Source organism: Emydura macquarii, unplaced genomic scaffold (assembly GCF_026122565.2).
Source record: "Emydura macquarii macquarii isolate MOO-44397 ecotype Brisbane River unplaced genomic scaffold, CSIRO-AGI_Emac_v2 contig_587, whole genome shotgun sequence".
In the NCBI taxonomy this organism is placed as follows: domain Eukaryota; kingdom Metazoa; phylum Chordata; order Testudines; family Chelidae; genus Emydura; species Emydura macquarii.
This window is the reverse complement of record NW_027130724.1, coordinates 181158-196653: the sequence shown is the minus strand read 5'-3', so window position 1 is coordinate 196653 and position 15496 is coordinate 181158. Positions and strand designations below refer to the sequence as shown.

The following is a 15496-nucleotide window of genomic DNA, read 5'->3' as shown; positions in this document are numbered from 1 at the left end:
TAACCATTTCTGACTCCAATGGCTCAACACTTGTACTCACTTCTAGACCTAGCCTCTTTTGTTAAATAAATTTGTTTTATTCTTTAATCAAAACCAATCAAGTGTTACAGTTAAAGTGGGCTGCGTGATAACTACATTTAAAAGGAGCACGTTGTGGTATATTGTTCCCTTACAGGGACAACGACCCTCAAATATCCGAACTATCCAGGAGAGAAGGGACAGTACAGAACACACATTTTTGGGGAGAAGGAAATTCAGGACTGGAAGTGTGTTGGGATCATCCTGCAAGTAATAACCCAGGCTGGTTGGAGCCAGAGTGCAGCTGGTGTTTGCTGACAAGCTGCTGGGATCAGAAAGGCTGAGCCAGAGCTGTGACCATACACAGACGCTCGGGGCGTGACCTGCATGTTGGCAGGCGGATCGTAGAGTGGCCCAGCTGGGAGTCTCCCACTGATCTGGATTTCACCACGAAACATCATAAGGATTAAAGGGTATAAATGGGCCCTCAAGAGGCGGTACAGGCAGGACATGCATTGCCAGGCAGCTGGGAGGAGGTGATAGGCTTCCCCATGCCCATAGAGCAGCTCTGGTGAGGCTTCCCTGGTGGAGCAACGTAAGAGGGCTTCAGGGCCGGCTCTCCCAACATCCTCTGTGCTGCTGCTTTTCCCTGCCACCTGGGGAGGGAAAAAACACGCCAAGCACGGCAGGGACCTCCTCTCACAGCAGCCCCCTCCACGAAACCAGAGAGAGACGTACACCAAATGACAGTGCCCCGCCATGTCCGCCCCAACATCTCCCCTCCAAGCATCTCCCCTTGCTTTGTGCACACTAACAAGCTATGCTTACAGCCCCACTGGTGGAAAGAAGGGCTCTTTATTCCTATTTTACAGGAGGGGAATCTGAGGCACAGAAAGGGCACCCGCCTTCCCCTATGGTCACATGAGTCGGGGCAGAAGCAGGCACAACCCAGATCTTCTCCCTGCCAGTCCTGTGCCACAAGCATATTTTTCTCATACCCTGCCTCCACCTCCCCTCTCCATTCCCAGGGGACTCCAGCTCCTATCCGGGTAAGGGAAACCCCATGTCTATTAGTGGGGGGGAGGGGGAAAGGAGGAGAGAGAGAGATATGCTCTCCGCTGCTGACAGAGCCTTTAGCCCAAGCAGCAGCACATCTGCAACAACCACAGCCAGTTATGTTTAGTCAATAGGGGAATTCCCTCTGCCTCCCGCAATCCCCCATACAAACTATTTGAATAAATCCTAACTGACAAGTCTCTTGCCACCTCTGCTCCTTTCCCTAAAGCCTAGCCAGGAATTCCTGGCACTCCCACAACTGGCACCAACGCACATGTCTGTACTTGTGAAAGCCAGTGAAGGTGAAAAGAGAGAGGTGCCAGATTACTACTAGATCTCCTAGAGAAACAGCTGCAAAGGCTCACTTGTCAACAGCAATGCCCTGGCTGCCCCTTGCGACAGGAGACGGAGGAGGATGCTAGACTGGAAAGACAGATGGCCCAACGCAGAGATGTTAGCAGCAAGGGGACGCCTGCAAGCCCAAGGAGAACGTTGGCCCTTTCACAGAATAGCAGCGCTCTGCCTAGGTCGAGGGCCGAGACGCCTTTCTTCCCCCACACCTGGTGCTACCCCGCATGGTCATACACAGCATTGCTTCTGGGAAAAGACCCCGTGGAATTAAAGCAGCAACAGGAGAACACAGAGATGCTGCTGGAAATCCAGCAGAACCCACTAATATTGAAGTGTGTGGAACGTGGGGGAGGGAGAGGGGTGTCAACATAAGGGTTGGGATTTTTGGCCCCCGACACTCATGGCCAAATCCACCTTCGTAGATGTCAAGGGAAGAAATGTACGGTTCCTGGAGCATCAACATTAGCAGAGGATAGAAACAGGATAAGATGTTCAGCGCCAGGGATCCCCACTCATACTCAGGATTAGCCTTTGCTGAGTTGGGGAGGCATATCCTTCTATAACCTAGGGAGGGTAAGCACATCGGGCAGTGGGAGAATGGGAACAAGCTCCAGCACCCTGCTGGGGGATGGCCCATTGGGGTCAGAAAGTCCATTGCACATGGCAGGGGAGAAGGACGTTGGGTGGTGGTGGGGGGGTTTCCTGTCATGTGCCCACAGTCCCAGCAGTTACATGCCCACCTGTGGAGACTTGCATTTGGGGGTACTTAACATTACCCCAACAGAACAGAGCCACAGGGCTGGGGGCAATGGGCAGTACCACTGAGATGCCTGCTTTAGGAAAGGGAAACAGTGGAGCCAGACACGCCGATAGATCATAGAACCATAGGGTAAGAAGGGACCACAAGGGTCATCTAGTCTAACCCCCTTTCAAGATGTAGAACTGCTGTCGTCTTTAAACTGGTTTTGATTTAAACTGATTAAACTGCTCCTGAACGTACCTCTAAGATCAGGAGCAGTGCCAGCAGAACTCAGAGCAGACGACAGATGGAGAGCCCACGTGAGAGGGTGGGTAGAAGGCAGCCTTCAATAAGGACCCCCATTCCCCGCTGCTCTGGCCCCAGATCTCTGCTGCTGTCTGGGCTGCTTCAGCAATAAACAGAGGGCTCCAGCACTCAGGGCTGTCACTCCAGCCCCTTTCTCCGACCCCCCCCCATTCATTTTAGAAGAGAGGAACTAAAGCCGCATGGAGGCTGTGACGCTGTCTGGTAGATGAGTGACCATTTATAATATTGATATCAATATTGAAAAATTGTAATAATTCATACGAGATATGCCACATCAGGTACCACTGGCAAGATAATAATTGGCTAAGTATAACAATATTGTTTATGTATCATCATCTTTGTATTGTAAGTTATGGATGTGTGTCATATAGCTGTGTCCAAAAACTTGTGCTATGCTATTGGGTGACACCCCCAACAGATTAGTCTCAGCACTGTCCAGCCTGATTGAGAGCAATCAAGGGCCATCAACTATACAATAAGCCCAGGGAGAGAAGCCAGGGGCTACGCCTGTGAGTCATCAGGACATGTAGGACAGGCCTGTGGACAGGAACTCTGAGAGCTTTTCCCTGCCCATGTGCTATCTGAGCTTGTGTTTGAAACATAGAATGTACAAGCCAGAAACCATAAAATGCAGTTGCACCATCCCCATATGGTCTTCATTCCTGCTTCCTACCTCTGGAGCAATTCATCTACATCTGAAGCTGTGAAACAAAGGACTGAGACCTATCCAGATACTGGATGTAATCCAGAAGGACTGTACAAGCCTGCAAACTCCAATACTGCTAAGAATCGAATAATAAATGGATTTTGAATTCATTTGTATGTATGATTGCTTTAACCATTTAACATCTCATCTTGTTTGTTTCTTTTCTTTTATAATGAACCTTTAGTTTTAGATACTAAAGGATTGGCTGGCAGCGTGATATTTTGGGTAAGATCCTAACTAATATTGATCTGGTACTGTGGCTGACCCTTTGGGGATCAGGAGAACTTTTTGCTAAAGTGAACAGAGTTTTTCAAATAACTTGTCTTTTTACTGGACTTAGTTGCTGATTGGTAGCCAGAGACTGAAATGCAATAATGGGGGCTGTGTAACTTCTTGTTTTAGCTTCTTGATAACCAGTGTGGGAAATCAGGAGCACTGTTTCTGGGAGAATCCAACTTCAGTGTTAGCCACCAGTTTTGGGAGAATCCACTCTCTTTTTGAAGCCTGCCCTGACCTTGGCATTTTCAGGTAGGCTACCCTAGGCACGGATGGATCACAGAGGCATAGCAGCTGCACAGCATGGGCATTCGTTGTCAGGCACTTAGTAAGTGATATCTCACTAGCTCCTATGCAACCTGTGCCATGACTTGGAAAAGAGTAATTGGCCTGTGATTACCCTGCAACTCCCTGGCACTTCCCATGTAGTTAATCTCCCACTACGCAGCAGTTACTGCATAGTTAAATGGCCAAAGCACTTCCTGTACAAGTCCCATCCACTCCTTGCTGTCTGGATCAATCCCTTCCCTTGCCTATCATTCACACAGTCAGATTGTCCTGAATTTCCTTCCTCCTATTTACTATCACAAATCAGACTGGCCTTAAAATTGATAGGGCCCCGAGCAGACAGAAGGCCAGTTCAGGTGACAAAGTGCCTTCTCTTCTGAGGATTGAGAATTTGAGGGGGAGTGGGGGAGAAGAGAAAGGGAAAGGAGTTTCTTCCTTCTCCATTCCCAGTACCCAAAAAGGGGACCACAGGCCAGACTATGAATTAAAACAGTCCTGTGGTGGTTTGATATATGTCCTTGCATGCACCCATCACCATCCCAACCCCCTCTCCCATATACACATTCACCTCTTTTGATGGGAACTTTAAAATAGGGATAAAAAAAAAAAATCTACTCAATTACCTGCCACTGTTGCATGGGAATCTCACTGATTGGGGGTGGGGGAAGGGGACAAATCACCAACTAATGCAGAATTCAGGCTTCCATTAAAAAAAAAAAATTGTCCTTATGGTTGTGAAGAAACTCTCCCAAATGTGACCTGATGCAGAGCTGCCTTCCTGAGTCTGCAGGCAGGCAGCTCCAATGCCTCCCAAGCTGCCCATTGCTTGGCCGGCAGCAACAGAGCAAAATTAGCAAGATTCTGCTCAGGTTCGCTGCTGCTATTGGGAGCATTGTGAGCAGCAAGGAAACAGTCAAGAATCATGTCAGTTCCACTGCTGGAGAAAGCTATAATCAGTGATAAAGGCAGAAACTGGAACTATTTCTGGAACAGGCAGCCACACTCCAAAATTAAGGTTCAGGGACGGGCAGAGCAGCAGTCAGTCCTGTCTCATGGTAACAGCCAAGAGGCTGGGTGATAAACTGTGCAGAATACCACCCACCCCAGCCCCAATACCATCAGGAGGCTTGAGGACAGGACAAAGAAGCCCTCTCTCTCCATTTCAGCAGCCAAACGTGGTGATGGTGGTGAATGTCATATTTATTAGATGCTTATTAGTGAGCAGGATCCAGAGACAGTAGCTTGACAAAAATCCCAGCATCCTCCTCTTTCCCAGCAGCTGTGGGGAGGAGAGGTGGGTTTCTCATGGGGGTACTGCCCCACAACAACCCCAGCAGAGCCTCCTCTGCATCCGTTTCCACATAGCATCCTTTGGCTAACCGGGGCCTAGGAAGTTTCCCAAGTCTTGCTTTGCAAGGGTCTCGCAACCACCTCTCCCCACCACATGCCAACTGTCCTTATTTGAGAGGGACAACCCCCAAGAGCAAACTATGTCCCTCTTCACCACCCACCCTGTCCCCCTCGGTCAATGGGTTTCAGTGAAGTTAAAAGTTTTCCTCCCCAAAAGACCCCATTCAGACTCCACTGCCCGTCCCCAAACACGCGTGTCCGCCCCGCCTCCCGACCCGTCACTCTGCAGCCATGGCTGGACCATCACTACTCCAATAGCAAGTTCATTCAACCTGCTCATTAAATCTGACAAATAAACCTGTCACGTGCTCGGCTCCTAAAGTGCTAACTCACCCCCATCAGCAAGACGCCTGCCAGGGAAGTCTCTGGTGGGCCCAGCACTCACATCTCCCATTATGAATCATTTTAATTTTTTTTTTTTAATTGTATTTTTTACCTGGCGCGCTAACGTTTCCGCCCCATTGACTCGGTACGGTTTCCAGCCGGGAGAGCACCATAATGGCCTCATTATTTCAGCTGAGGAATCTGTGTGTTAAATTAGGCAGAGAAGGGTAATTATCTACTTGTAGAAGATAAGAAAGGGATTTATTTTATCAGGAACATAATGTCATTCTGGTTCGAAGCCAGCTCCCCAACCCAACCAGTCTGCGATCACGCCACTCCAGGCTGCACCTTATCCCTGCTATAGGGTGCAGGCACCAGCGCTGAGATGCAGTGCACATACACACACACGCACCCGGCACCACGATGACTTCAGCGTAGCAATCAGAGGTGCCAGCTCCCAACTAGAACCCGAAACACCTGCTGTCGGCCCGTTTGCGGCACTGTGAAGGCTGCCCTTTTGCCACAGTTATCACAGCCTTTGTGTGGAGTGGCTGGGAAGGGATTAGGCTGACAGCAGGAGATACACATGCCCAAACCCTCAGCCTGCAGAAAGGGCATCTGCTTAGAGCCAGTTAATTTAACAAGTAATTAACCTTTCCATACACCCTCTGCCAGCCAATCTGGGACAGGGAGAGTGGCAGGCTCTGTCTTAGAGTCTGAAGCCCAGCAAATTCATCCTCAGCTGCCCAGAGACCTCCCTTTCCCTTGGTGGCTGGAAGAAGGGGGTGCAGATTTCAGGTGTTGGTTCCTGCCCACGGCCACTCACGCAGCCTAAGCCAGGGAAGGAGCAGAGTAGCCGGCTCTCTCCCCTCACTGCTTCCATGACATGAGCTTTCTTCCCCATGCACTTCCATAACAACGTGTCCATCCCCAGCCCTGCGCCCTTCCTCCAGCCCCTGAGGACGCCCTCATGCCAACTCACGTCGTTCCTTCCCACCACAATACTCACCAACCCTTCCCCCAACCCAGCCTCAGCTCCTGCCCTGACAACCCACCCACAGCCCCCCGTGATGGTTCACCCACCCAGAACTCTCGCAGTGACATAGACACACCCCTGCAATCAGACCCAGCCCCGGGATGGCACACCCACCTGCAGGCAGGTCTGCCAGTCATAGCCCCACACAGGGAGGTTTTCCATGGGTCCCAATGGGGGGCAAATGTCTATGGTCAGCAGCCTGGTGCATGGCAGCAAAGCTCTCTCCTCAAGGAGGCCATATCTGCAGGCAGGGCTGAACGAGGCAGCGAATATGTCTCTGCCTCGAAGAGCCACCCCAACATCGTAGGCCTGAAGGTGCCCCACAAAAGAGGTCAACACACCCAATGGGCTTCTGAAAACTGGCCCTCAGAGCCCCTTTCATTGGGACTGAGACAGAAGAGCTCTGGAATCAATTAATTCCCCCTACTGCCAAGCAGCCTCTGGCTGGCATTAGCCCCAGCTTGCCTACAGCCCCGAGCTCTCTCCCCACAAGGGCTTTCTGCAGCACCCATCACTGCAAGACCCAAGTGCCTCACAGCAGACTTTGCATAACACGGGAACTGACGTGCCACACCTGACCACGGATGCCTGGAGTCAATGAGAGGTTCCGGTTGAGTGCTAAGAGTAACCCACCAGAGTCTCATCTTAAGGCGCTCTCCTCACATCAACAAGCAAGATGCAATCTCGGGTGGTATCAATCTTGGAGGAAAATGTTCTATCCTATGAAGCCGGAGGCTGAAATGCTTGGCACTGGGACAAAGGTGCCTCTCTACACAGAGAGCTGAGTAAGACAAAGCAAGACCCATCTAGCAGACAACTAACTCCCTCCCCCCCACCACCTCCTTCCAGACTATTAACACTAAATTAAATGAATGTCAGATCTGGAAATCTTCCCCTTAGCTTCTCTAGTCAGCTGACCATCAATCTGTTTACCAGCCATATGACCTAGCTATGCAATTGGTGCACCAGATGGTCATCAGCATCTTCCCCCAGAGTTAGAGGTCAAGGGAAGGTTACTCCTTCCTCCTCTGGTGCAGATTCCCCAGGACACTGCACAAGATCAGCAACAGATGAAGACACAGGGGAGCACAGCAGCCTAGGACATGCACTGACAAGAAGGCGGTGTTCCACCTGATCACAACATTCTCATGCTTCCTCGCTGCAGGACAGAGACATCTGCTGAATTCCACAATGGCGCACACATCAGATCTGTACAGAGGCAGCCAGAAGTCAGTGTGAGGCCCCCAAAGCTCTCTCAGCCTGCTGCACTCTATTCATTTGTTTCAGGTACTGGCTGCTTCACAAAGCCTCAGATGGGAGGGGAGTAGAAATCTCAATGATTGGCAATACCCGCAGGGCTACATGGCTGCCTATCTACCCAGAGTATTTACAGGGCATTCATCACTGTAGCACAGACGTTCATCCTAGCACAAAGCCCAACCTCTAAAAAAACCTTGAGTTTGCTGCCTAATCTGTGTCATCACTTACAGTAAATTTTTAGTCAGATTTTTTGGTTTGACCCTTTTCTCTCTTCCTCTTTGTCCTTTGGCTTCTGCTGTTGTACGGCAGCTCAAGCTCACCGCACAGACCTGAAGTCACTTCAGTGCATGCTTATCCAGATCTCACAGCAGGGAGTCCCACAGACAGGCAATGCCTGCCCTTCCAGCCCCATGCTGCCGGCCCCCAGAAACCTCACCCTGGGTCTGCACAGCCCCAGCCTCCCCACTAGGTGCTGTGGTCAGACAAGTAGGGAGGATGGTCTCCCATAGCTCAGCCCTAGTCCAAGGAAGGCTTTCAAGATCAGGCACAGGAGCCAAAAGCAAACAGGCAACCAGTGCAGGGCGTAGAGCACTGGGGAGAGGTACTCTCACCATCTCTCATTCAACAGACGGGCTGCCATTCAGCGCTCCTGTGTAACCTTGATCGTCATTCACAAGGAGCGAGCTACAGCGATGAACATGTGATTGTGGTAGCAAGATCTCTGTCTGTTCCGATCTCCCAGCTCACCTTCTCCTGCCATGATATGTCTACGACCCCTAGGCAGTTGGTTCAGGCCACTGCCTGACGGGACCACCGCTCATTGCTTCCCGCACAGCCTGTTCTTGGGTTGCAGTGACGCCTGTGCCATTGACGGCTATGGGCTGTCACAGAGTTACCTGGCACATAGCCACAGCACATCAGTGTCTTAGGCACACGGGTGCATGCTCCGGAACCCAACCCGTCCCAGTTGTCCAGTGCGCTGCGTACAATGGATCCTGTCTCCAATGGGAGGAAGCCATCTCCAAACAAGGATCAAGCGCTGCTCCTTCCCAAACCGGTTTGAACAAGAGTTGGTCGGGCCCAAATCAAATAAAAAAAATCCTTCTCTTTTTAAAACAAATATCCTCCTCCCTCCCCCCACCCATCTATACGTTCAAGGCTTGGGAGAACATAGTTTCCAATGTGTGCTTAGAGAACAGTTTACCCAGCAGCCAGAGCTGGTTAGAAAACAGCTTTGAGAAAGCCATGTTTCGAAATCACTTTCAAACCCACCTCTTCCCCCGTGAGAATGGAACCCCTCTATTTAAACAGCAAGGCCTCTGGAGCAGTCTCTTACTGCTTGTTTGTACAACACCGGGCATGCTGGGGTCCTGATCCTGACTGGGGCCTCTGCTCAGCCCTGCAATGCAATAGGACGGACCCATACAACAGAACAAGGCAATAGCACGAATTAGAGAGAGAAATGACTAGGATCAGTGCCATCTGATTACATCTACCTTCCGAGCCACTCCACTGGCCCTTCCTTACCCGCTGCATCAAATGGGAATGCCTTCCCCTCCCCATGTGCACAGCTCTGCCTCACAGGCATTTCAGATCTCTCTCTTCCCATATATTCCCCAAACCCTTCCCTTTGCTCAGTTCTCCACTATCCTCACCCTCTTTCATTTCCTTCCCCCATTCCCTGCAGCCCTCTGCTCCTTCAAACCCATAGCACTCAACTCCTCCATAAGCTTTCCACCAATTAAAACCAGAAGTCAAGAATATCTGAAAAATCCTAAAAATGATTCCCTAGGTCAATCTGTGTTCCTCCCCCGAGTCCATTTTCTAGATCCCAAGCTAGAGGGCACTTATGGCCTTGATAGCTGTTCATTGCACAGTTCATGGCATCAGCACCTAATATTTGGGGCAGGACTGTGACCCCCAGATAAGCAGCAAGTGTTCTGTCAAGCCACCTTGCAGCCTCCTTCAAACTCCCCTTATCCATGATGCCCACTAAAAACTTGACAGTGATTAGACAGCTGGTGTAGCTGCCTAGGACGCTGATCGATAGCGGCTCATTGTTTTCTTGTGCTTCCCCGTCTGTCTGTGCTGGCTAGGGCACTCCTAGACACTACCACAAAAACAAAACAAAAAACCTAAGTATGGATGACAGACTGACAGTTATGGAGATGGGGCCAGATTCATTGCACTGCACCTTGAGCTGTCACACTGGTGCAGCTGGGTGTAAAGCTTATAGACTAAGCTCAGTGGCTAACCTGGCTGGGGCCTCTAGATGCTACCATAATATAAATGTTAAAGAATTCTATTGTTCTGATCCGATGGCATTTTACACTCACTTTACACTGGTTTCAATGACAACACAAAGTGCTGGATAAGTGCAAACCAGATCCAGAACATGGGTTCAACTTAAAGTCGCTGATCCAGGTCTTTGCTTCAGGCAGTTACAAGTAGTTCATTAGTTAAGGCCCAGGTTTTCAGATTGGTTCTGGTACCGTTACATCTGAGCTGTGAGCTTTCCACAGCTCCTATTTCTCACTGCTGGGAGCCAGAATGTGGCAATGCATTTCCTAGCTGCTATGGTTCATGCTTGGAATAAATAGTCACATTGAATTTGGGACAGTGTCGCCCAGACAGCATATCAAAGGTTGCAGGGGGGTGGGAGGCCCAGCCCCAGAAAACACATGTGGGTGGACCACATCCTCTTAGGCAGATATTGGGAAGAGTTTGATCAATCTGACAAACTGTTTCCAGAACACGCCACATTCGGCAGCAGACAGGGCTTTCTGAGGCTGTGGGCAGACTGAACTTCCTCCAGTCACACTCATGGACTGACACTTGGCTATGTTTAAGTTTCATGTTAACATAATAATAACCCCACTGTTAATATTTTCACTGCTGATCACCCAACTCCACCCACCTGCTAGATAGTATGCTTACTCAGGATGGCAGGACAAACCTGCCCCAGTCTGACAACCCACTTCACTATACAGTATGAGGCTGCAAATTCTGAATAGACAACTAGTTAAATCTTTCTTTGAACTGCATTGATAAATTAGGCAGTGGTTAGGCTTACTTGACATATTGGTTTTCTAGTGGGATCCAGCAGTTGCAAAGGCAGTTCACTTAAAAGGAAAGTGAGAAGTGTATGTTACCTTCATTGCTTCTTCAACAAGATGCACAAAGGAGTTTCATTTCCTTCTTTTTCACATTAGCTATATCTTGACTTCCCTGTCTTTGGAGAACAAGTAGGATAATGATATCACAACGGACTGAAGCCTGGTCTTCCCTCAGCAGAGAGGGGAGGAAATGTTTAGACGCACTCTTTAAAGCTATTGGTGGTTTTTTGTGATTAAAGCCCTTTTAACTCAAACATGTAACAAACAGTTCAGAGAAAAGCAATTTCTAAAAGAAGAATGAGTCATCCTCCCACTTCAAGTGAGGGCTGAGAAACAGGCAACTCGTATTTCAAACTAAGTCTCCAACCCAGCAAACCCTTAAAATGTAGTTTTACTTACATAAGTAGTCCCCATTAAGGTCAGTAGGACTTTTCTGATGAGTAGCATTACACAGATTCGGGGCCTACATTATCTCACTCTAGCTCCCCAGAAACTACAGATAAGTTAAGTCTCAGGGGCTCTTACTTGCTTCTCACTCACACTAGCACAAATCTGGAGTAACTCCCCTGACACCAATGAAGTTACACCAGTGTAAATTGAGTGTAAGCAAGAGGAGAATCAAACCTGATTTTGCTACTCAGAAAAGTCCTTGAAGCCACAGACATGCAGCAGAAAGGACACAAGAACTGGTTGGTTTATCCCTTTGCAGCTCTCTTTTGAAAACAAGAGAATAATTATTTTTAAATGAGACTTAAGCCGAGATAGAAAAATAAAAACCCCTTTGGATGTTCCAAAACCCCAGAAGATTCCCAGAAGCCATGACAATGACTTTCCAGTGCTAGATCCATTACAGTGCAGTGAATGAGACAGTCATGCAAACAACAGATCCCTCTACAGCACGGCTTCTCAACTGAGGGGCAGGGGTGACAAACAGGTGCCCAGGGAGCATGGCCCCATCCCCTTATTACTGAGAAGGAGGGGATCCCAGTTAGATGGAAGGGAGTTCTGGTATAGAAGAAGGGTCTGTGGCACGGAACAGTTTGAGTGCTGCAGTTCTGAGGCATGGAAAATGTACTCCTTAAATAACTGTTTATCTAAGCAGTGATCAACAGCATCAGGTGCCGGGATGTGGGATCTACCTATTAAACCTGAGTTGCCTTTCCACCTGGTTTTTCCTGACCTTATCCCTTCTGGCTAGTGTGCTGCATCACAGAACGTTACGGCTTAGCCACTAGGGAGTGCCGAACAAGCTAAGCAAAGATCACCAGCCCCTGGATCAGCCCATAGGAGAACCTCTCAACTCAGAATCCTGATCCTGGCATGGGATCCAAGCTACCTCCAGCACCCCGCAGACTGCTGGTATGAAGGACTAGCAGTCTCCAGACACTACCAACAGGGCTGCGAACAGCTCAGCCACCAGCCCAGTTAGTTTGTTTTGTAAGAGATCTCTAGCATCTCAGATTTATTCTCTCTCCGATCCACACACTGGCACTCTGTGCCCCGGACTCAGGAGCCATTATCTAGCTCGGCTCTAAAGAGGAATTGAACTGCTGCTAAAAACACTTCACCGCCAAGACTAAAGACATTGAGGGTTTTGACAGTTCATTGGCAATACAGCCAAGTGTCTGACCTGAGCTTCACAACCCAGCAAGCCTGGGGGAAGAGGAGGTTTTGTACATGCATCTCTAAACCCAGATCTGCAAACGGACAGCACCCAATTCTTTCCTGCTCTGGCCAAAGAGACCTACTCCAGTTACGGGGAGAATTTCATCAGCTTCAGAGAGCAAGGGCTAGGGACTGCCCTCTCTCCCACAGCCCTTGGGTGTAATAAAGGCTCATTATTTCAAACGATCTCAGTCAGGATAGATAGTAACACAGAATATATCTTAATGCCACTATGTAAATACATGGTATGCCCACACTGCATGCACTTCCAGTCACCCCATCTCAAAAAAGATACATTACAAATGGGCAAAGCAAAGAGAAGGGCAATCAAAACCATTAGGGGTATGGAACAGCTTCCATACAAGGAGAGCTTTAAAAGACAGACTGTTCAGCTTAGAAAAGAAATGATTAAGGGGGATACAATAACAAACCGGTCTATGAAATCATAAACTGTATGGAGAAAGTAAATAGAGAAGCATTATTTAGCTCTTCATGTAACACAAGAACCAGGGGCCACCCAATGAAATCAATAGGCAGCAGGTTTAAAACTAACATAAGGAAGTACTTCTTCACAGAGCACACAGTCAATCTGGGCAACTCATTGCTGGGAATGTTGTGAAGGCCAAAACTATAACAGGGTTCAAAAACGAACTAGATAAATTCATGGAGGATAGGTCCATCAACGGCTATTAGCCAAGGTGACCAGGAGGCAACCCCATGCCCTGGGTGTCTGTAGCCTGACTGCCATAGGCTGGGATGGGAGTGGACAACAGGGGATGGATCTCTTGATATTTGCTGTGTACTGTTCACTCTCTCTGAACCACCAGGCATTGGCCACTGTGGGAAGACAGCCTAGGGGCTAAATGGACCTTTGTTCTGACCCAGTGTGGCCATTCTTATGTTATCCCTTTGGAGACAACTGATCCTCAGTGCCCTGGGAGGCAGATAGAGACGACTGCCCCCTGTTTACAGCTGGGGAAATTAAGGCAGAGAGATTAACTCACTTGTCCACAGTCAGGAAGGAAACGGGAGGCAGAGCCAGGAAAGGAACCCAGGAATCCTGGCTTTAAGCCCCCTGTTCTAACCCCTAGATCAAACTCCACAGTAAGAGAAACCACCAAGGAGGGGATGCGTCTCCTTCCCGCCGGCCTTACAAGGAGGTGGCCCCCAACAGAGCACGATCCAGGGATTTTGGGGGGGCCGCGCAAGAGACACGGACCCAGGAACTTCGCTGAACAGCAGCGCTCCGGTCATGGGCACCGGCCCGCAGCGTGGCGCTCTGGCCAACTGCCCCTGCCCGGCTGTGGCAGGCGGCCAGCGGGAGGAGGGGGAACAGGGGGGAGAATCACTCGCGGGAGGGGCCCCCGGGCTCGGCTTACCTTTGCCGTAGGCGAAGGGCAGGCGCAGCGCCTTGCCCTGGCGCACCAGGCTGATGTGCAGGTAGGTGAACCAGGCGGCCAAGGTGAGCAGCACCAGCAACAGCAGCAGCTTGAACTGCTTGCGGATCTTCTTCACCGGGAACCGCAGCATCCTGGCGGCCGCATTACCGGCCCGGGCCGGCCGCACGGCACGTCCCCCGGGCTCCACACGGGCCCATCCCCGCCGGGGGCCAGCGATCAGGCTGGAGCAGCGGCGGCGCCGAGCCCTCGGGAGAGCCGCGCCCCGAGTCCTCACTGCGGCGCCCCGGGGCACGGGGCAGGGAGAGGGACCGCCGGGCTCCTCCGCCACCTGCGCGCAGGCCCCGCGCCGAGCTGCCCGAGAAGTTCCTGCTCGGTGCCCGGCAGCAGGCGCTCACAGAGCGCCGAGCGCCCCCGGGACGAGGCGGCAGCAGCAGCCCGCCCAGAGGGGGTCCCGGCCGCCCAGCTCCCTCGCTCCCTTCCCCACCCCGCTGCCCAGCGGCTCGCGCCCGCCCACCCGCCAGAGGAACAAAGGCATCCAGGCAGCCCCGGCCCCGCGGCCAGCCTTGCGCTCCCTCCCCGCCCGGAGGGAGGCTGGAGCCGGCGGAGGGCTGGAGGCCGCCCCGCTCGGTTCGCTTCAGCCCGTGCCGCTCTGCCCCAGCCCGCCCGGCAGCTCCATGGAGCGGGAGCGCTCACAGCGCGCCAAGGCGGCGGCGGCGGCCCCCTCCTCCTGCCGCTCGGTGCATTGCAAAGCGGCCACCCCCCGACGGAGCCCGCCCGCCTCCCCGCTCAGCAATGAATGGAGGCAGCTCGGAGTTCGCAGCGGCTCCCCCCTCGCTCCAGCCGAGCGGGCTGTGGCGCTCCCGCGTGCCCCTTTAATGCCGGAGACCGGCCCCGCCCGCGCGCGCCTGCCCCAGCCGCGAAGGATGCTTCAGCTGCACCGTAACCTCAGCCCGCTGCTCACAGAGCAGCAGCAGCATCCACGCTGCGACCGCTACCTAGCCTGAACTGGGACAAGGGGAGCGACAGCCGCCCGCGTCCAATCGGAGCCCGGTGCTCCTCCAGAGAGCCAATCACCAGCCTCCGAAGGCGGGGCCCAATCAGGGTTAGGTTGCGCGCGGCTTTCATCTCCACGCCAACGTGCAAACATCCACCTGGTGAGTGGGACCAGCGGGTGCCCAGGCGGAGGGGGTGACCTGAGGCGAGCTTGTCCCTCCGGCTCCAGCGACGTGCCCAGGCCGGGGCCAGGGGAGAAGGAAAGATCTTCCAGCGGCTGTTCCAGCAGGGGAGCTCTCGGGTTTCCTGGGCACTGCTGCGCTTTTGCAAACCAGGCATCAGTGGCAGCAGAGCGTCCCCCACGGTCGGGATGGTGCCTTCCCAACAGATGCAAGCTGATACTCTACTGGGTGGGCTTTGCAAAGGCAGCAAGGATGCTCCTAGATGAATAAGGTGTTGGGTGTTGTGTTCTTTCTTATGAGGGCCCTTATTACAGCTCAGCTCGGCTCCCGTAGTTCACATGTGACAGCA

At 51.6% G+C, this 15496-nt stretch overlaps 1 protein-coding gene across 1 annotated transcript in view; it reads right to left on the bottom strand.

Moving 5' to 3' along the window:
• B4GALNT4 (beta-1,4-N-acetyl-galactosaminyltransferase 4) overlaps positions 1 to 14455 on the bottom strand; it is a 120925-nt gene extending 106470 nt beyond the window's left edge. The window contains exon 1 of the mRNA XM_067540373.1: positions 13952 to 14455. Coding sequence (XP_067396474.1) covers positions 13952 to 14102 — 151 coding nt within the window. The 5' untranslated portion in view covers positions 14103 to 14455. The remainder of the gene's footprint in view (positions 1 to 13951) is intronic.
• Between the last annotated feature and the right edge of the window lie 1041 nt (positions 14456 to 15496).